Source organism: Penicillium verrucosum, assembly GCF_028828655.1.
Source record: "Penicillium verrucosum strain IBT 35672 chromosome Unknown utg000003l_segment0_segment0, whole genome shotgun sequence".
NCBI lineage: Eukaryota > Fungi > Ascomycota > Eurotiomycetes > Eurotiales > Aspergillaceae > Penicillium > Penicillium verrucosum.
Genome location: NW_026643212.1, coordinates 2,327,582 through 2,347,748, shown reverse-complemented (window position 1 = coordinate 2,347,748; position 20,167 = coordinate 2,327,582). Strand labels below are relative to the sequence as shown.

The window sequence follows — 20,167 nt, the reverse complement described above, 5'->3', positions numbered from 1 at the left end:
ATGCTTGAAATGTGAAGATTTTGCAGAAGCACCTGTAACGCCCAACCCAAGCAAAGGACAGAAATGGAAGCAAGGAATCTGGGACGCAATGTCTAAATCAAGAGATCTTGTCCAGAAGGCGGCGGCGCCGCCTATCCACAAGCTCTTCCTGGACTTCATCCAGCGTCGGGAGTCTCCATTCCACCCCGTCGCCTGCATCACCAGGTAGAGATTGCCAGCCATCTTCAGCATCATCCTCTCCTTGATGGCGCAGGTGTTCAACAGACTCCTTCTCTTTCTGCTTCTCATATGCCAATAACGTGCCGTCTTCTTCATCAAGACCGTAACCGAAGTAGTTGGCATCAACCTTCCTCGTCGCAATATCTCCACCGCGGCCAGATACAACCTCTTCCTCCGCCGGTCCCTTCGCGCGAGTAATTGCAGCATCGATCATTTCTTTGACACCAGGTAGGTCCCGGGCACGACCGTAATATTTATAGCCTTTGCCCCCGCCGGGGATCTCGCGCCCTTCATCGTCGTAAATTCGGTTCGATCCACGCATGTAGTTCGGACCGCCCAGGTTGCGAATCTGCATTTCCCACGCCCATTTCTCGCGCATGAGCTTGTTGATCTCATCGTTGAGGTCACGGATCTGGTAATCGCTCAGGCTTTGCACGTGGATGCGTGATACTTTGCGCGAAATTTCTTGGAGGACTTGTCCGCGCCAGCGCTCGCATACTGGCACCGTGTCGATGGATGTGATGGCCTTGGGGCGCCGTGTGCGGGAGATATCAATGATTCCGAGGTCGGCTGCTTGCTGCGCTCGGAAGCGGAACAGCATCGACTGCGCTTTTTCACTGTTGCGTGCCTGTTACATAGCGGGGATTTGGGTTAGCAAAATGTGACTCGACTCGGATATAGAGATTTCCTCGTGGGTTTAAGTCGAGAAGGGTGAGGCTCACCATTTTGAAGAATTGACCAAGTCAGCGACCCGAAGAAGTCGGGTATCGTGGGCGTTGGCAGGGAAGAAATCCGGAGAGGAAATCATGAGCTTGACAGCTTGAAGTGAAGTTGCGCGCTAATTGCCGCCTAGCCGCGCGGATATCACGTGCCTTTTTTTCCATATGTCTTCAATGTTCAATCCACCATTGAACAGTCACATATATTTGATTTGATGACGCTTTAGAGCATATGTTTGTTTTCTTAAATCTCCCCCAAAAATAAAATACAGATATTCCCATAGTCTTCCGCCTGTACTATGTTTTATTCACAACCAACAGGTTACGTCATAAGAAACAACTAGTTAACTAGTTAGGGTTTTCTACTTGGTTCGCCTGTCCACGTTGTAGGTCAGAATGTGGGGAATTTATATAACCTTGAATTGTATTGCTTTAAAGAATACAGGCAATGTCAACTCACTTTGGATGGTCCTAGGTAGATTTGACGGAAATCGATAGTTTCGCTAAGAAAAATCCGATATATGTTATTAAAGGCTCCAAAATAGGAAAAGAACCGGTTGGTGGTCTCTCCCAAAAGATGCACTGCCTATAGTTGGGACAAGAAATACCAAATTACCCGAAGAAGAGAACTAAAGACAAATAAAATGGAGGGTTTGATGAATTGTTACATTCTCGTTATTGTAGATAGCCTAGTCCACCCGTAGAGCATATTTACTCATAAACACAAACGTGAGACAAAAATGAACACCGGAAAATACAGACCAAGGGACAAATGCTTGGCCTTTCAAACAATATGAACAAGCCCAAGGCCAGCAGAAAGCACTGGAACATCCCTTTCCCGAATGCAAATAAACCTCATTAACAAAAAACATCCATCCATAACCAATGTTACAACTCCGGGCAGGATCAGCCTGCTAAAGATAATTCAAGCCCTATTCACAAAAAGCCCTTGGTGTTGCTGGGGTGCCGTTGGGGAATGTCATTAGATCCATAGACAGCACTCCCTCGACGGCTTCCAGCGTCACTGAAAGCTACGGGACCACGCCCAATAGTACTGCCTCGCTCAACGCGCAGGGCCTTCCAGCCCTCCAGCTCGCGTTCCAGACGCAGTGCTTTCTCACGCTCTTCGCGGAGATCGCGCTCGGCGCGGCGGGCCAGCAGCTGGGCGTCCGAGTCGTTATGCTGGAGCTCCTCGATGTTGCGAAGGAGCCGTTCAATCTTATCCCGAGCTCTGTTTACATCGTCATTCAGCTGGGTATTCATCTTGTCTCGCCTATCGATCTGGGATTGGAGGTCCTTAACAGTGCGATCAACATTGCGAAGCGAGCGCTGCTCGGAGCTGTGCTTGCTCTCCTGGTCTTCCAGGTGGGTTTCAAGCTAAACGGCCAGGTTAGTACAAAACTGACAAAGATAGAGCATAGAGCATAGAGCTAGTTTAACTTACCTCCTTGATTCGCTTATGCAAGAAGCGAACGTCCTGGCTACCAGAGGAATAGCTCTTGGTTTCGAGATCAACACACCGAAGTTGAGCCTCCTTCAGCTGCTTCTCAACTGCTGCCTTGTCCTTGAAGAGCTGGGCGTTGGCCTCCCGCTCAGCAGTGACCTCCTTTTGCATTTCAGTTGCCAGGGCGTCTGCACGGCGCATCTTACCAACCGCGGCGGCAGAAACATCTTCCTGTTGCGCAATTCTGGACTTGAGCTCAAGAAGCTCACGGTCCATACTGGCAGCGTTCCGCATAGATGGGCTTTCGCCCTTGGCAAGGTCCTCAAGTCGCTCGCCAGCTTCGGCCAATCGGCCTTCCAGCATCTTCTTGTCCTTCAGAAGGAGGTCACGCTCTGCGTGAACATCCTCAACAGAGGTCCGAAGGGTGCGCACTTGGGACAAGAGTGAAACAACCTTGCTCTGAGCCTCGTTGTGTGCGGTGACAGCTTCGTCACGAGAGTTGGTGACATCCTGCAGAACAACATCCATGCGAGCTTTCTCCTTGGCCCATGTTGAGCTATTGAGAACTTCGTTATCCCATTTGCTGCGAAGATCTTCCAACTCCTCACGGAGACGGGAAGTCTCTCCACGGCCGTTGATGACACGCTCACGTTCCATCTCGAGTTCATTGTTAAGAGTAGAGAACTCTCTCTGGTACTTTTGCCGGGTTTGTTCCATAGAGGTCTCCTTGTCCTCAAGATCAATGGCGCGCTGGTTGCGGTAGTCTTCGAGTTCATTCTGAAGACGTTGCTTAGCTTGCAAGGCACCTTGGAGCTCTGCAGCTTGGTCCTCCATCCGAGCCTCGAGGGACTGTGCCTGTCGCTGCAAGTCCTCAACAAGCGCATCCATCTCCTTGCGCTCGGACATTATCTGAGCACAGGTTTCTTCGGCTTCCTGCCCTTGAGACTTAGCGAACTGCTCGGCACGTGAAGCCTTCATCACCGCAATTTCGGCCTGCTCGAGCTTGTTGAAGTACTCATCAGATCGACTCTTGTACAGCATGAGGCTTGACTCCAGATCAGCCGACCTCGACGTCTCGGCATCTAGGCGAATCTGGAGGTCTGAGAATTCTTGAAGAAGCTGGTTACGGCTAACTCCATCTTGCTCTCTACCAACCTGCAGCTCTTGGGTCTCGGAGCGGGCGTCACGAAGTTCGACCTCCAACGTCGCTCTGGCGCGCTTCAACTTTTCGAAGTGAGCCTTGGCATCACCAAACTCACTCATAGTTTCATTGTGAACCTTGAGGAGTGAGCGCCTAGATTGTTCTTGCGAGTTGATAAGATCGTATAGTTCTTCGTGCGATTTAGCTTGAACATCGCGGAGAGACAATTCTCCGGAGCGGATGCTACGCTCCAGTGATGAAACCTTCTTGGAAGAGTCATCAAGTTGGTCGTGAAGACGGCCATTCTCTCGCTCGAGAAGCTGCATGCGACGAATTGAAGGACTGTCGTCCTGCCAGATATCCGCGGTGGGAGTGGAGCGTCCAAGCTGGCTCTGGAGGTGCTTGTTTTGCATCTCGGTCATCTGCAGCTTATTCTGAAGTTCTTCGAGCTCCGCTGCTGTATCCATGCGCCTTTGGTAGCCCTGTGTGTCCACTGTGCGGTCGGACCGCGCGGAGTCATTTGGTGCTTCGAAGGCATTGTAGCGCCGGTTGGGCGTGGTAGGGTTAGAGTATTTCTTAGCAGCATTCTCGGAATTCTTTCTGAGGTGAGCCGGAGTACGATTATTGGCCACTTCGTTTTGGTCAATCTCCTCGAGCAACGCGCGCTTGGAGGATGAATATTTGGTATCGAGCTCCTTCATCTCATCCGCATGGCGTCGGCGCATTTCAGCAAGCTGGGTCTCCGCTCTCGCGTACTTTTCCTCGGTCACTCCAAGCTTGTTCTGAACAGTCTCAAGGACTTGGGCCAGATCAACTTGCTTGGAGAGGTGTGGCTGAACAGCCTCCCAAGACTGAGCTGGTTCAGTGGCCTCAGGCTCGAAGACTTTGTGCAATAGAATCAATTGGCGGTGTAAATCCTCGATCTCCTTGTTCGCTCTATCAAGGGTACCTTGGGTTTGACGGGTATTAGCTTGAGCTTGATTGCGAAGCTGTCGTTCGGTTTCGAGTTTCCGATTGGCCTCTGCTAGTTGCAGGTTCGCTGTTGAAGCAGCTTTTTCAGCATTACGACTGGTCTTGTGTTCGCGATTCACCTCATGGTTCAAATCCTCTAAGCTCAACGACAACTTCTCTTTCTGCTTCTCCAAGGATGTAATCATAACCTGCGAGTCTTCCACTTGCCGACTGAGCTTTTTGGTCTCCTCGTCGAGCCTGGCCTTCTCCTTCTGAAGGTTGGTCAAACGGAGTCGATTGCTATCACTGGCCTTCGAGTTTGATCGAGCGATGTCAAGGTTCTTTTGCTGAATCTTGGTCAAAAGGGACTTGTTATCGTTTTCGGACGCCGTCAGCCGGCCTCTAAGAGTCACAAGCTCTCGTTCAAGACGCTCCTTGTGCTGATCATGGCGCAGACGGAAGTTGTCGGATTCGGAAATCGAGTGCATGAGCTCTTGAATCCTGCTTGAGAGATGCGATCGTTCTGTTTCAACCTCTTCAAGCTGGCGAGCCTTTTCCTCAAGGTCCTTGCGTGAACTTATCATGCGCTCCTCGGCCTGGGTCATGATCTTTCGTTCAATCTCGGCCTCGGCATTCATGCGGGCAGTTTCGGCGTCTGTGAACCTCTCGCGGAGCTTGATCAATTCGCCTTGTAGTTCTTTCCGTGTTGTTTCCGCCGCAACTCGCGCCTCCGTAGCACGACGCAAACTATCTTGCTGGATGTACATCTCCTTCTCGATTGTAATCTTAGAGTCGTTGAGTGTCTCATATTTTTGAGTCAACTGTGCAAGATTGTGCTCGGAAAGCATTTGTACGTCATCTCGTGACTGGCGTTCTCGGCTGAGGTCGGCTTGAGCCTGGAAGAGCTGGCTCTTAAGGTCATTTACCTGTTGCTCTAGCAGCTTCCTGCTCTCTCCAGCCTCGGCATCCTCGGATCTCTTATTCTCAAGAAGATTCTTCAGGTCCGCGGCTTCGCGTTGAAGTTGAGTTTGTTCAGAGCGCATGGCATCTCTCTCGGCTTGTACCTCACGGAGTCTAGATTGCATGGTGCCGTGGCGTGCAGCAAGGGAAGTCTTTTCGGACTCAACGCTTCGCTTTTCTTCATCGTGTTTCTGAACGTCATTTCGAAGAACTGCAATCTCACTCTCCTTTCGACGAAGCAGGTCTTCGTAGCCTGTGGAAGTACTCGAGAGTTCGGAAATCTGATCGCGAATTGATTTGTTCTCTTCGGAGAGATCACGGATTTGCTTCTTGGATGTGTCGAGTTCCTTGGAAGTGTTTGCGAGTTTGATATCAAGATCTTGGTCGGTTTTTAACAATTTGGCTTCCAGGTCTTGAAGTTTACGATCCTTCAAGCTGAGGTGGCTTTGGAGCATCTTGATCTCCTGGCCTAGTTCTTGAATTTGGTCGTTCTTTCCAGAGAACTGGATCTCCGTTTCAGAAAGCTTGCTGTCGAGTTCCTCGACTTGAGATTGTAAACTGTTCTTTTCTGACTCGAGTTGCTGAATGATCAGACCGGCCTGTTCGAGCTGGGTAATTCGAAGTTGCAGCTGGTCATCGATTTTCCTCTTCGCATCGACCAATTCATCCAGTTGCTCTTCAAGGCCTTCCTGGTCGGCGATTGCACCGGCAAGCTTCTCAGCAAGCTCCACTTCTCGATCTTGCAGTCGCTTGAAAATCTCTTCCTTGTCCAATGCAAGTGCGCGCTCACTCTCCAAAGTATGCTGTATCTTCTGAATCTCGATCTCCGTTCGACGTCTTTCTTCATCGAGCTTGTTGCGGTCCGTAACGTCCTGCTTCATCTTGGCTTCAAGTTGTTGGATTTTGTCGTCACGCATTTTGACTTCCTTCGCATTTCTCGTGTCGCCCAGTAAGGGCTTCATTCTTGAGAACATGCGCCACCATGGGCTCCCCTTCAAGTCCAGGTAAGCGTGGAAGTTCTGTTGGATGATCCGGGTTGCCTCCGCGCGGTAGAGCCGCTTATTGGAAATGCGGCGCTGAACAAATCCTCGTGCCACAGACTGGAACTTTGACATGATAGTTCGGATGAGCTGGTCACGTTTCCCTTCTAGATCAGCCAGGACACCTGCTCTGAAGAAAACTTTGGTCCGACCAACGCGGTACCAGCCCCGGTCCATGCCGAGCTTTTCCAGCATAGTACGGGTAACACTCTGTCCCTCCAAGTACCCCTTCGGCATGTTCTGGCAAAGGACCTCATACCGCTGTCGGAACTCCGTGAATGGCAACCGGTTCGGGAATCCAGTACGAGCAATCCTGATGCCCTCCAGCACACCGTTGCATCGTAGCTGATCTAAGACCAATGGAGCGTGCAGCATCTTTGGCCGCTTCTTATGATTAGGCAGAATACAACGGACGAAGTGAGGGTGGGTCGAGTGGAGCTGAGCCATCAAACTAGATAGTTGTTCCTTGTGCCTTTGGGCGGCTGTACGGAACAAACCCTTTTTGACACGGCTTCTGGGGTGGTTTCCAGCACCATCCTCCTCGGAGTCTGCACAGTCGGAAAACAGATGTGCTACGTGCGGTGCTTTCGAGGCGGCTAATAGGCGTGTAATGTTGTCGTTCAGCGGATCCTTGTTCTTCTCAAGCCAATCACTCGTGTTGTACTCAACTTCTGCGGCGTAATGGGTCAGAATGAAGCCCTGGTTGAGACGAGAAGCACGGTACTTTGGAGTCTTGCGGTCCCAAAGGCTATGGAGCTTTTCCGTGAATGACTTGTCCGTGGCCTTGGGCATCACGCAATCCTCATCAAGACAAGAGAAAATGCCAATGGGGTTGGTCAACTCGATGAGGTCAATTGTTGGCTGCAGGTCCTTGCCGAAATCAATGAACTGCCACTCAATCTGTTCTCTCGCATATTCTTCTTGCTCGAGAACAAACATGTGGTGGTTGAAGAATTGTTGAAGCTTCTCGTTTGTGTAGTTGATGCAAAGTTGCTCGAAACTGTTGTTGTCGAAAATCTCAAATCCAGCAAGATCAAGGACCCCAATGAAATAGTTGTCGTCGCTGGCCATCGAGCGGCCAAGCTGCCCGTTAATTCTAGCAACAAGATTTCCGAATCCGCGCTCATAGATACCCTTAGAGAGGGCATCTAGGGCCATCCGTACCTGGTCTGGCGTCTGGACCTTCTCTACCCATTCCCGGCCGGCCTTAACGCGTGGATGCAGGAGACCCTTGACAAATGCTTCGGGCTCAATACCAAGAAGGTAACAAGCCTTTTCCATGCTGGAGTAACCCTCAGGTGCTAGGGTGGCCTGGTCTGCGCGCACACTCGCCTTCGCAACACTCACATTTCCAAGGTGGAGGACAGCCGCAAGGGTCCGCAGGATACAGAGCTGGTCTTCCTCGCCGAAGTCCATCACATGGAAGGCTTCGATCAACGAGTTCCATTCGTCCTGGTCTGAGACGCCCACAATGGAATCATTTCCATCTCTCATGTAGGCAAAATCCTCGATCTGAAGGTCCGCTAGCAGAAGTTTCTCGCGTGTTTTGCGGTCTGCGCCCTGGAGAAGCTGATAGAAAACGTGATAGTTTCTCTCGTTGGGGTTTGGCTTGACAACTCGTGATTTCTCGAGCAGATACCAATCGATCCAAGCTCCGGAAATTTGGCCTGAGCGCGAGAACTCAATGCGAATAAATTTTCCGAACCGGGAGGAGTTGTGATTCCGGACCGTTTGCGCATTACCAAAGGCTTCGAGAATAGGGTTGGCTCTTAGAATCTGTTGTGAAAGACCAGTGAGTTGCTTCGCTCCAGACCGACCATAAGGCGTATCAGAAGTGGCAACAGCAGCGAGGTATTGGATAACCTTCTTCGTGTTTTCGGTTTTTCCCGCGCCAGACTCTCCTGTTACGAGAATGCTTTGATTCTGGCCCTCCTCGACAAGATTCCGGAAGGCCTCATCTGCCATGGCAAAAATATGGGGCCTGGTCTCCTCTCTCCCTCGGCCCTTGTACATTTTGATGTACTCGTTGGTGTAGATCGGTAGTGGACAGTACGGGTTGATCGTTACCAGGAAAAGTCCAGAATAAGTCTATACAGTCAAGTCAGTCAAATTCCCAGAGTGGCACGTGCATATTCGCAGGTGTGACGAACATAGATTAGGTCTGACTGATATCTGGTGTGCAGATTATGCACCACAGACGCCTCGTTCAGATGTGTGAGTTCTGCCATATCATCTGCCTTGTCAAACTTGGCAGGATTGACTTTGTCGACCTGGTCCGCATTCAGTTCTCGTTGCTATTCCAGTGTCAGCGCATTATATCTTCTTAATCGGATTACATCCATACGTCGCCATCATCGGTCTGCACCAACAGCCGCCCTCCTTCAGATTCCTCCAAAACCAGTCCCCGGACGAAAGCCTTTTGAGGGTCTCGTAGCCACACATATTTGTTCCCAGAGAAGTCATTTTCTCCTTCGAGTCCACGAATCTGATCCGCTCCCCGTCGTAATTCCTCGGATTTGATAAAGCTTGGCGCGAATGTTCCGGAGGAAGGACTGTTCTTTGCAGAGTTCGATCTCTCACGATTTCCGCTTAGTGATAATGTTGGCGACAACTGTGACACGGATGTGTTGCGCAGATGACCTCTCGCGGACTCCAGCCCATGAGATGGTGTAATGATGGCCGATTTGGGCCTCGCCTGTGGTAAGTGTGCTCCTTGTGAAGACGATGGGCGGGCAAATAAACTCGCCCGATTTGGCGAGCCGTTCAACTGGGAGGGAAGCATGGTGATCGTAGTTCAATGGGACATTATTTGGGCGAAGCAGTCGTTATCATAGCCAAGACTCTCTCCGCAATTTCAGCTGTAAGTGTAGGGGAGGTGAGTGTAATAGGACACGCAAGGCAGAAGAAACCAAGTAGAATACAATAGGAGAGGTGTGAAGTTGATGAAAAGTTGGAAGAAAAGGCAAGATGTTCGAAGTGACGCACCCCAATATCCATGATGTTTGTTTACTCTGCGTTCCTCGGGCGCCCGCCGATCACAAGTGGTCCGTGCATATATCACGTGAAATACTCGATCATTTTTGTCAATGAAGGCGCTTAGACCTTGGAGACGACCGCGTATCTCAATTCTTCTCGACTTCAAACCCTTTACCCATCTCTTCCTCCCCCTACAAGCTGGAATCTACGGTCGCATGGCCCTTTCTTATTTCTAGATCGTTATAAGGTCGTTTTCACACCTCACAGTGATTCTTAAATTCAAGTTCTGCGTATCCTTTTCTCGAAGACCTACCGGTACCTCTCTCCACCTGCTTAATCCTTCAAGACATCATGAGATTTGGTCTTTGAAATCGTGACTTCTCTTCACCTCCAGCCTTTCGCTTCTGAGAATCGTACCGAATAAATCTCTTTCATTCCTGCACATAATATATCATGTCCGACCAACCTTCCTCATACGGTGGCCATCCGAATTATGCGGAACAATGGCCTCCTGCACACCCTTCGATGATTCCTCCGAACTTTCCAGTCAGTTCAGACTATACTCAAATTCACCAGCCACTGGCGACAAATCCTGTGCCGACTTTCGACTATAACATGGCAGGCGTCAATGCGAATTCGCGAATGCCAGGTTCAAATGGCGCTGGAAACCAAGCATTCGTTCCGCCTCAGTTTCCCTTCTTCAACCACTTCGACGCATCACAATTTCCACCTCCTTTCCCTCCAATGCCGTTTCCTCCGATGACCTATCCCCCTATGCCAACAGGGTCCTCAAATCCCGCCATGCCCTATCGGGGTCTAGATGGGCATAACTCACGCCAACTATCAACAGAAGCCGTACGTCTGAAAGACGCCCCAGTTCAGACAGGTAATCACCGTGAAGAGGGCGAAGTTAGTGATGAATCAGATGAAAAATCACTACAGCCGACGACGCGTAAGTCTACGCGCCAGTATTTAGACCTGGAAGAAGGAGAAACCATATCTTCTAGTGCACGATCCGCTAGGAGCAGTGGGTCACGTATTACTCCCATGCTTCCCCATGTTTGATTATGTTTTACTAATAGCATGCAGCATACAATCCTCCTTTGTCAGTCTCGGCAGACGCAAGCATGGTGCACCATGCGATGCAGTCTCAGCAGCAAGTCCCACCTGCAACTGTCCCCGTCCCTCCACCTCGGAAATCAGCAGCGCAGCTACGAATTCAAGCACAAGGCGCGTTGCTCAGCTTGGCGCCCCATAACATCCGCTACAATGAACTAGTCGCAGAGGGTATCAACCCTGTGATCCTGAAACGCCTTTACGAAGAAGTTGGCATCAAGGTCACTACATCACCTGTGCAAGGTCCACCAGTTCCTGAGAAGGTCTCCACCGCGGCTGTAGTTGCTAGCAAGGGATTAGAATCTAGCAGCCCCGCTGAGGTGACCAAGATAGTGAAGGAGGCTCGCAGCACCACGGAGTCGGATTTGCCGGTGCCCCAACGTTCCGCCCCATCCGCCGCTCCTCCTTCTAAAGCTGGCAAACCTCTGGAGCGAAAGGAACTGATCGCCCGGATGCTGGCTGAGAAAGCTGCCAAGACGACATCAAAAGAGACTTCACCCACTGGCAGTGCGAAATCCCCTCCCGCTATACCAGTTGATGAAGCCCGTCTGGTTTCAAAGGAAGCTCTCGTGAAGCAAAAGAGCAAAGCCCAGACGGAGTTGGCAAGGCAGCGAATTGAAGAACTCAAAAGACAGACTTTGTTGAAGACCCAGAAATTGGCTCAGGCAAATCTGCCACCCGTCCAGTTAGAATCTCCGGCGCCAGCTATTCAACATCCGCTTCCTGTTCGACCTCCTGTGCCCGAATCTCGTCGCTCTGCCGGCCTTCCAGGACTTCTCATGACCGGATTGGAGCAGGAGCCAGATGAAACTTCTGCCTCTGAGCCGGCACATGTGATGGAACCTGACTCAACGCCTATGTCTCGAACTTCCCAACGCAAGCGGCCGCGGGCGTCCGATTTCGATGAGCCAGTTGCACCTCCGAAGAAGCATTTCAACCCGGCTGCGACTCGGTTCGATCCTACTGAGAAACTCATCATTGCGATCAGCGACGATGAATCACTGTATGGCGATGATGAGGATGACAACATGGAGTTGGATTCGAGTCCAGAGCAGGAACCAGTGCCGATAGTGACCTCGACCATTGCGAAGCCTACTAGCCAATCAAATCCTCCTACCACTCGGGCTTCGACAGCTACACCACAAGGACCTTCTACTCTCAATGACCAAGGGGACATTCGACTCAAAGATATGGAAATTCAAGCTATGCGCCGCAAAATTGCAGAGCTGGAACTACGAAGGAAATCAAAGCTCGCTGCCAGCCGAACCCAGTCACCTCGCACCCTGGATGAGTCTGGGGCGTCATCATCATCCGGTGGACAATCCAGCGTGATCGCAGCTACTTCTGAAGAAGGTAACGTTCTTTCGGTCTTTCCTTTCTGTCTGTCTCTTGCTTTTACATGATCATTTTTGGATATTTTCGAGAGAGAATTTTGCGCTTCAACTAACCATTACCCAGATTCTCCAAATACTAGACCGACGACGACCCCCCTGATACGCTTATGCCGGCTGCCCCTGTTTCCCAACTAGACGCATCACCCGAAGGCACTGCCACTCGAGATCTGATTGAAGAAGCCCATGCTGAGGAAGTGGCAGACGGTGTAATCGATAGCACAGCACAGGCATCGGCTTCGTTCGAGTCCGATTCAGCTGGGTCGGCTATGCAAGAATCTGATGACAGCAGCAGTGATAATTCCGATTCGTCCAGCGAGAGTGAGGATGAACCTGCTACTTCACCAGCGCAAGCGGATATCGATCCTACTACTGTGCCGTCATTCTCAGAGCCCATGGAGATCGACTCTTCAGAGCGATCGACGTCTCGAAGCTCGCCCTCTGCCATCACCCATCCTAGTGCAGCTTCTGCCGACGAATATGTTTCTCAACACCACCTTAGCGAACAATCTCAGCGTGAAGAGTCTGCGGAATCCGACGGTTATGAGCCCCCAGAGCCTGATGCTGAATCACAGTCTGAAGGCTCCAGTTACAGCCCTCCTCCATTCAGCCCAGCTCTTTCCGGTCTCGTAGAAAACACGGCAGTCTCGGCACCATCATTTGACTTGACTCAAGCTGATGAAGAACTAACCAGCACGCCTCAGATGTCAGACCCATTACCTCGGTCGGGCTTTCAGGTTGGCGCTCCTGGCGTATGAACACTACCCCCTTTCAGAGGAAGTTTCTGGTGACCCCATACTAACCCCTATCTAGACAGAAGCATCGCCCGCTATTTCGGAGCCAAGATTCACGCCGTACACCAGCCCACTGCGGACTTTCAAGGCTTATCGCTACCACCCGCATTATGCCGAAGACGTTCCGAGTGGCTACCGCTCGCTAACTTACAGTCATAATATCGATTCTATGAAATACATGTGTCCATATGAGCTGGCCGGGGGTGTCTGCAATGACCGATCCTGCGAGTTTCAGCATCTTCGAGACATGACTCTAAGCGGTGCGTCGACATGAACAACGTGCAACACCCCACCTCGTCCTCGAGCTCCCCCACCGGCGTATTGCACTATCTAGTCTGTTTCTACTTTCTGTTTATTGCTCTACTGCCTTAGTCTCTTGCCTCTTCTTCCTTTCTTTCCAACTCGTTTGCCATCTCCTTTTTTTTTTTTTGCCCTGTTCGAATGCTGACCACAGAGCCGTTAACCTCGACAGACGACAAGATTCTCGTCCAGATGGGCTCTGTCCGAGAGGGTCAAACCGAAGAAGAAAAAGAAAAATATCTCGCTGGTCTGAAAGAGATCATCAACGACTTACGGCGTGACAAGGTGAAAGATTTCAACACTGTGGCCTCTGAGATAGCCGCATACCGTAGGCGCTTCCTCCAAGACCCGTCGCGTGTCTTGTCCCTGTAACATTCTCCCTCATTCATTGGACCCTTTAAGAGTCCTCTCCAGGTGAGCTGTCTTCCATCAGTCTTGTGAACACCGACGTCGAAAGAACTTCGATGGCGGGGGAAAAACATCATCATCGCACCACATGGACTCAGACAACCCTCATCATGGCCATGATGCCATCCATTTTTCAATACAATATCCCATGCCACCACCTCTTTTCAACCCTCTCGCGTTCATGACCTGGTTTTCCTCTGCATCATTAGCCGATTCGGCGTTTTCTTCCCTGCATTCCAATTGCATTTGATGTGCACGATTGGGGGCCTCGCGCTCTTTGGGTCCTTTTTCTTCTTTTTTTCTTTGTTGAATCTAGGCTCTGGGCCTTTCATTGCCTAGTGACCCGACAAAATGGTGTTGGGGCGTCTGCGTCTCGGCTGCTGGTCGTAACATTGGCAGTTTCGGCAGTTTCAGCTCTGGGGGAGCTCTGGCTCTCCTGCTAATCTGCACACTGAAGGGTGCGGTTGTACCATTAGAATCCCAGCGGGTTTTCACAGAAAACATCCATAGCAATCAGTGAATGTGTATTTTTTTTTTCCTATCCAACTATTGGTCTCTTTCGATCTTTCGTAGTAGCGAAATAAGCACCAATTGTCTTGTATCTTGCTTGGATTATGGATAGGTTCTGACTCAATCCATCTGACCTTCAGAGATACACCATGTGAATTTGAAAAACACGCTAAAACCATTGACTCATTCATGCGTAGCTAAGGAATAGAATAGGCCAGAAAATAAAATAAAATATTACTCTTGACAAAGTCCTACCTGCAAAGAGATTAGTTAGCCCCCAAACGTGCTAGATACATATTTTCAGCTGTGACCATCTAAGCTGAGAAATGCAGCTTGAAAAAAGAAGTCAAATCTTAAATACAAGCCTAGACCGAAGACAAGAAAAAGACTCACTTATTCCCATAACAAAGTACGAAGTAAGAAGAAAGAAGATGTGGGTTCCTGCGGCTAGTTAGTGGATGCTAAGTATAGCGTGCAGAGTCGGGGAGATGGGGGCCAGGGTTGGTGTGACTGTTTCAAGAAGACTCAGAAATTCAAAGATAATAATAGTAAAGTAATAGAGTACATACGGTGAGTTTTGTGACTTTTAATATTATTTCGGCTAATCAAAGATACAATGTAAATATGACATTTTTCCTATTGTCGAAGCATATCTATACGAGTTGAGTCAGGGCAAGGCAGACCAGCGGACCAATGTCTTGGATTTGATAGACTCTTGCTGATTGGTCCGGGGATTCCTCGCATTCGGTTACATATGTTCCTCCCCTTCCAAGGTTGTATTGATGTTTTGTATGGAGTATAATCGTAGGTCCATATAGCCATAATAGAACAGCCATGCCAGAGATAGATCCCGCGCCCAGCGCCCGAGGAAACAGCCAAGGAAAATACTAACGTGGAAAATGAGTTGAGGATATGGTAGTAATTTGCGTTTACGCGAATTTACACGGGAGTTTCAGGTGATGGGACGACAAGCGCGCACGTACAAGGTACAACAGAGGAAAACCCAAAAGGAAAACCCGGGGCGCACAGTCCAGCACAGCCCCAAAGTCCAAACTAGAAGTGCCCAGGTGGGGGGCTACTACAATGACATACATAGTTGGGAGACGGGATAAACGGGATATGGAGAAATGGAGAAATGGAGAAATGGGAATAACATCATAGAACATGAGGGGGCTGAGTCGAGGTCAGAGTAAGAAAATCAGCCGTAAATAGGTGAAGTCTAAAGAGTCACAAAGGTAAAAAGATCGAGGTCAAAGAGAAGCGGAGCACAAGGATTAATAGATATCGTCCGTGTTAGCTTCCGAGTACCAAGACCGCTTTTTTCAGTATGGGCCATAGGGCTGTTTGCTGCAGATGTCCGAGTAAAGGAGCGGTAACAAGAACAGGAGAAGCAGACTAGTTCATCTTGGCTTGCATACAGAGGACATCACTCAGCATAGCGGGGTCCATATTTGGATGAGCCGCAAATTATTCCAACCAACCATGATACTTGAGATCAAGCCCATGAGGCTCAGAGCAGGGGGGGAAGGGGTTGCTGCATACCTTGAAGATCAAGATGACTCTACTCTGTACTTCTTGGCGCATAAACGAGATAGAGTGATAGTAATAATAGTAATAACCATAATATTCATTCCATAAACAAAAAAAAAAGAAGAAGCATAAAGAAAACATATCAAAATGAAAATGAGATTGAAAATGAAAATGGAAAATCAAATGGCCAAGGCAGACAGAAGGGGAATCCAGCCCCGCTGGCCTTGCGCTAAACCAAATCAAGAAATCGCAAGTATACAAAATTCTAGTCTAAACACCATACCATATATGCTCATGACCCATAACCCGCTTTGCATAGCAAATAAAAAAAGCATTCCAGGAATAAAGAAAAAGGAAAAATCGCGAAAAGGAAAAAAAAAGTAAACAGTAGAGTTCGGAATCACTATGCCGAACCGTCAGCTTCAAGAACCGAAATGCTGAGTGAGCATCGGAGTGGCTTACCATTGTATTCGTAGTACCCTGTCTCGGCCCGCAAGACGGCGTTTCAAAAAGTCTCACTTGACCTCTTCACAATTGTTGCAAGCTATGTGGTTGCATGACACGCACCGAGGTTGAATGTTGTAGATCTTAGGCCCGTCTCCGCAAGCGCAGCAGATATACATGTAGGTCGGGCTGTTCTGCCTCGTTCCAGGTAGTGAGGTTGACGAGATGCCTGTGCAGTCGGCACGTCGTAAAGGCTGTAGACCGGGAAGCTCTGGTACAACTATGGACATAGCTGTGGTCTTCAAGGTTGGGGTGCGAGGCGAGTGCAATGAGACGGCAGTTGGGTAGGCGGAGATCGGGTTGCTGTCGTGGGAGTGGGAGTGCGAGTGAATGCTCATACTATCGGAGATCTTCTCGTCAACGCAGCGAGCGCAACGAACTCTTCCACACTGAATGCAGGCGTCGTAGAGAGACGAGTTGTGAGGGCCGAAGTGACAACCGCAGCAATACCACAGAGACGCCATTGATGTTATGGGTTGGATAGATTGGATTGATATTATAGACAGGATGGAAGATTTGGTGGAAGACGAGTCGAAGGTCTTTATAGTTGTAGAGCGGGAAGGTCTTGCTGGACTGATAGTTGGATGTGTTGATTGAGTTTGAGGATAGAATTGAATTTCAGCATGGGGGGATCCATGAGAGCTATATACGTGAAGAAACTAGAATAGATGTAATAGAAGCAGAAGCGCAAGGCAGCGTTCCTGGAACAGTCAACAGCCCAGGCTGCCTTGCGACATGAGATCCACATCGTAATTGGCCGAGTTCATTACCCGGGCACACTCATTGGGGCGACGGGGTGAAAGTTGGCCTTAGTCGCACATCACCCGCGAGATGGGTTGCCCAGGGTAGTGGCTTAGTGTAGTCCGGGGCCCTGTCATTGCCCAGAGCACCCCAGTTGTGCTGTGAATCATATTTGAAGACTAGGCGTATTGAGTCAACGGGCCCGGTCCACTATTCTCCAAGGCTAAGCAAATCCTCACACCGTCTCGGAACGCCTGGCTTACCCGGAGAATGTATGTACATCAACGGGTTCTGGTCACTCGGGTGGTCCGAAATAACGGTCTAAATTCTTGAATTCCTTTCGACATTGATGCCTTGGTAAATGAACTCGATCAATTGGTTTCCAAGGTGTACGATATACTCCACTCTTCCCTAGTTTTCCAGGCACCGGCTGCTTCCAAAAGCAAAATAAAGAGTCATTCATGTCATTCAAGTCAGGTGTCCCAAAGTTCCGCGCTCTGAGCAGTGTTGCCTAAGTCACCCAGGCTTTGGTTTCTGACAACCTGAATATGATGGGGAAAAACAAAAAAATTTGTTTCATCGTAAGAAATAACAGATTACGAGATACTGTGAAACTCAACGGCTGATTTCTAATTTAAATTCTCACCCGTGGATCCGCCCGCGGAAATTCCATGCCATGTGCTTTTCTAAGATACTACTATATCGAGAGCTCTATTGAGTACAACCGTAATACCGTCAAGATCTAAAAAGAGTTTAGAGGTGATCTGACATTTGCGAGGCCTTATCTGACGGTCGCAGCTGAGAAAAATCTAGAATGACTAATAGTAGGTCCGACCTTTACGGTGTGAACACGATAGCTGAGGTTGAAGCAGGGCAAGCTGTAACTTCCCTGGGTGTTTTTCAAGGTTCTACCGATGCCCCGATCCTTGGGACCCAAACGGGAGCCCTGGGAACGAACTCCAGGGACACGGGCCTGGGCACCTGGGCAGAGAGTTCCGATTACGTCAGGTTTGCATTGTTTGATTCAACGACCTTCCCTAATTCGATCCGGTCCTGATTACAGTCCTCCCCCCGAACGGGCACGCATTAAAATCCATGCATTTGATATTGCTGTATTGATTCCGTATATATGGCGTCTCCCGCGCAGAAGCGTGCCAACGTCATAGTATCCAGGCTCATTCCGCCTGTGTTACTTGGCGCGGTGGTATACGCTTCCTATGCGGTCACGAAACCATTATGCAGTGAGTTTTCCCTAAATTTGATCAAAGACGTCTTTGCCAGGGAACTAACGATGAGAAACTTAGTCGACTATCTAATTTATCCGTTACCATCCCATAACCGAGACCCTCGAGTCGGCGCTGGCGCCGCCATCATCGCGATCTACTACGTCCTTTTAATCCCCATGGTCGTTTCATATTTGCATCTTTATTACCAAGTCCTGTGGAATCCCGGGTACCTTCCCCTCGGCGAACAAAAACTGGCCGATGACGAGAACGAAAAGCAATCGAAGCGCCGGCGTGGGAAGAAAAGCACGCGCAAACCCGATCCGGAGAAGACAATCCAGGCAGACGCGGATGTGGAGAGAGGCTCGAACTCTACTGCTGTAGGCACCGCAGTTCAGTCAGATATTGTCTTGGAGAGCTTCTACAAAAAAGATGTCTTCGTATGCCAAGCGGATGGCCGCCCCCTGTGGTGCACCACGTGCTGCCAGTACAAGACGGACAGGGCGCACCACTGCCGCGAGTTAGGTCGATGTGTGCGCAAAATGGATCACTTTTGTCCTTGGTATGATACCGACAGCTTTCCGCAAAACCAGTATCCAGCTGACAGAATGCAGGGTTGGAGGCGTGGTGTCTGAGACATCGTTCAAATTCTTCATTCAGTTCGTTGCTTATACTTGCATATTCTGTACCTTTGCTCTTATAGTATCTGCTTATTTTACAGCGGAGATCCGACGCCAGGTGAGACTTCCACAAGCTACCCATACCAAAATCACCAAGAGTCAGTTACTAACCTTTCAACCAGACCGGAGGAGTAAACCCCCATTGGTGTGTCTGCATTGCACTGTAAGTGCCCACACACAGGATATTCGGGAGATCTACCAAGTCTGATAAAAACCACTAGGAGCGGCCTTTTCGCCTTTTTCACCGCCGGAATGACTCTGAGTTCAGTCCAGATGGGCATCTTTAATATCACAACAATTGAAAACCTAAACCGACGCACTGCCCTCTGGACCCTTGCCATCCGTGTCCCAGAACACCTCCTCGAGCGACTCTGGGTAGCCGAGTCCCCCTGGGCTCCGACATTCCGCATGGTCTCCTACCCACTACAAGCACCCTCGACTTCAACCCAATCGCAAACAACAAACCCCTCCTCAGGCGAACGCCACGTCTTCGCCATTCTCCACACTCTGCCGGGCGAGAACCCCTTCGACCTAGGCAGTCCATTGAAGAACATCCAGCAGGTTATGGGATACAATGTCTTCGATTGGCTGTTACCGATCAAGAAAAGCCCGTGTGCCGACCACAGCAGCATGGAGAGTCATTTTGCGCTGGGACCCGTTGTGACCCGCTTGCGGCTGGAGGCTGGACTGGCCCCGCCGCCCGAGAACGGGGCTGTTGTTCCGCAGTCCCCACATTTGGGGCGTAGCCACCGGGAAAATTCTCCTAGCAATCAATAGTTTGGGGCGCTTGCTTCGTGCATGTTTTTGGATACCTTTTATAATTAATGCAATATGCCCCCACTGTATACACTATTGACCTGACCGCGTTAGGGTAATTCATTTTCCGATAGACTGAAGTCCCTCACCGGGCAGTTGAACTGTACGGCTGGATGTCTCGTTATTATGTACAGGTCTCCCGAGGTCGGCACTTCATAGGCCTGCCAGTAGAACGTGTAAGTAAAAAAAAAAAAAGATTTCCTATGGATATTCATAATCGGTTCAGTCATCGTCTATCTCTACCTGCCATAGCGTATCTTTATACATTGGGCTATCCATTGTCACTACATTTGGAATCGGTTCTTCAAATCCTTCAACAATGTAACCAGGTCTCTAGATAGATCAATATTTCTATTGATCATCTATCGCTCTCGAAGATAAAATCACTACTATCCTAGACCGAAGGAGCAGCTATAAGTCTACAGGTGTGATATGGCACCCTCTATATATGTTCTGGATGGGATATATATACCGCAAAGTATTTCGCAATTCTAAACAAATAACTATCTATCTATACTCTTTATATGACTCCCCAATGCCTTGACTTTTGTTTGGGCAGGCATATCGTTCGCATCATCGGTCCTGTGTCCGAACGTTATCCCTAAGATGCACCAATGCCCCATGACAATAAACAAAAGAACCATCAATCAAAAAGAAAATGAAAAAAAAATAAAATAAAAGATAAAAAATGACAACCAAAAAGG

At 49.5% G+C, this 20,167-nt stretch overlaps 5 protein-coding genes across 5 annotated transcripts; 2 read left to right on the top strand and 3 right to left on the bottom strand.

Moving 5' to 3' along the window:
* Positions 1-97: 97 nt before the first annotated feature.
* Positions 98-944, bottom strand: N7516_008567 (pre-mRNA-splicing factor ISY1; the record flags this gene model as incomplete). Its single annotated transcript, XM_057221286.1, has 2 exons — positions 98-847; positions 942-944. The coding sequence occupies 2 exons, from the start codon at positions 942-944 to the stop codon at positions 98-100; spliced, it is 753 nt and encodes a 250-aa protein (XP_057071558.1).
* Positions 945-1,874: 930 nt separating this feature from the next.
* N7516_008566 (type II myosin) lies at positions 1,875-9,256 on the bottom strand (the record flags this gene model as incomplete). The annotated part of the gene is made up of 4 exons (XM_057221285.1): positions 1,875-2,315; positions 2,383-8,562; positions 8,625-8,768; positions 8,819-9,256. The coding sequence occupies 4 exons, from the start codon at positions 9,254-9,256 to the stop codon at positions 1,875-1,877; spliced, it is 7,203 nt and encodes a 2,400-aa protein (XP_057071557.1).
* Positions 9,257-9,903: 647 nt separating this feature from the next.
* Positions 9,904-13,593, top strand: N7516_008565 (uncharacterized protein; the record flags this gene model as incomplete). Its single annotated transcript, XM_057221284.1, has 5 exons — positions 9,904-10,486; positions 10,540-11,924; positions 12,041-12,709; positions 12,771-13,011; positions 13,224-13,593. 5 exons carry the CDS (start codon positions 9,904-9,906, stop codon positions 13,421-13,423), a joined length of 3,078 nt encoding a protein of 1,025 aa, XP_057071556.1. The 3' UTR covers positions 13,424-13,593.
* Positions 13,594-16,014: 2,421 nt separating this feature from the next.
* N7516_008564 (uncharacterized protein) lies at positions 16,015-16,467 on the bottom strand (the record flags this gene model as incomplete). The annotated part of the gene is made up of 1 exon (XM_057221283.1): positions 16,015-16,467. The coding sequence occupies one exon, from the start codon at positions 16,465-16,467 to the stop codon at positions 16,015-16,017; it is 453 nt and encodes a 150-aa protein (XP_057071555.1).
* Positions 16,468-17,873: 1,406 nt separating this feature from the next.
* Positions 17,874-19,424, top strand: N7516_008563 (DHHC family palmitoyltransferase; the record flags this gene model as incomplete). The annotated part of the gene is made up of 5 exons (XM_057221282.1): positions 17,874-17,985; positions 18,049-18,529; positions 18,582-18,705; positions 18,770-18,810; positions 18,869-19,424. 5 exons carry the CDS (start codon positions 17,874-17,876, stop codon positions 19,422-19,424), a joined length of 1,314 nt encoding a protein of 437 aa, XP_057071554.1.
* Between the last annotated feature and the right edge of the window lie 743 nt (positions 19,425-20,167).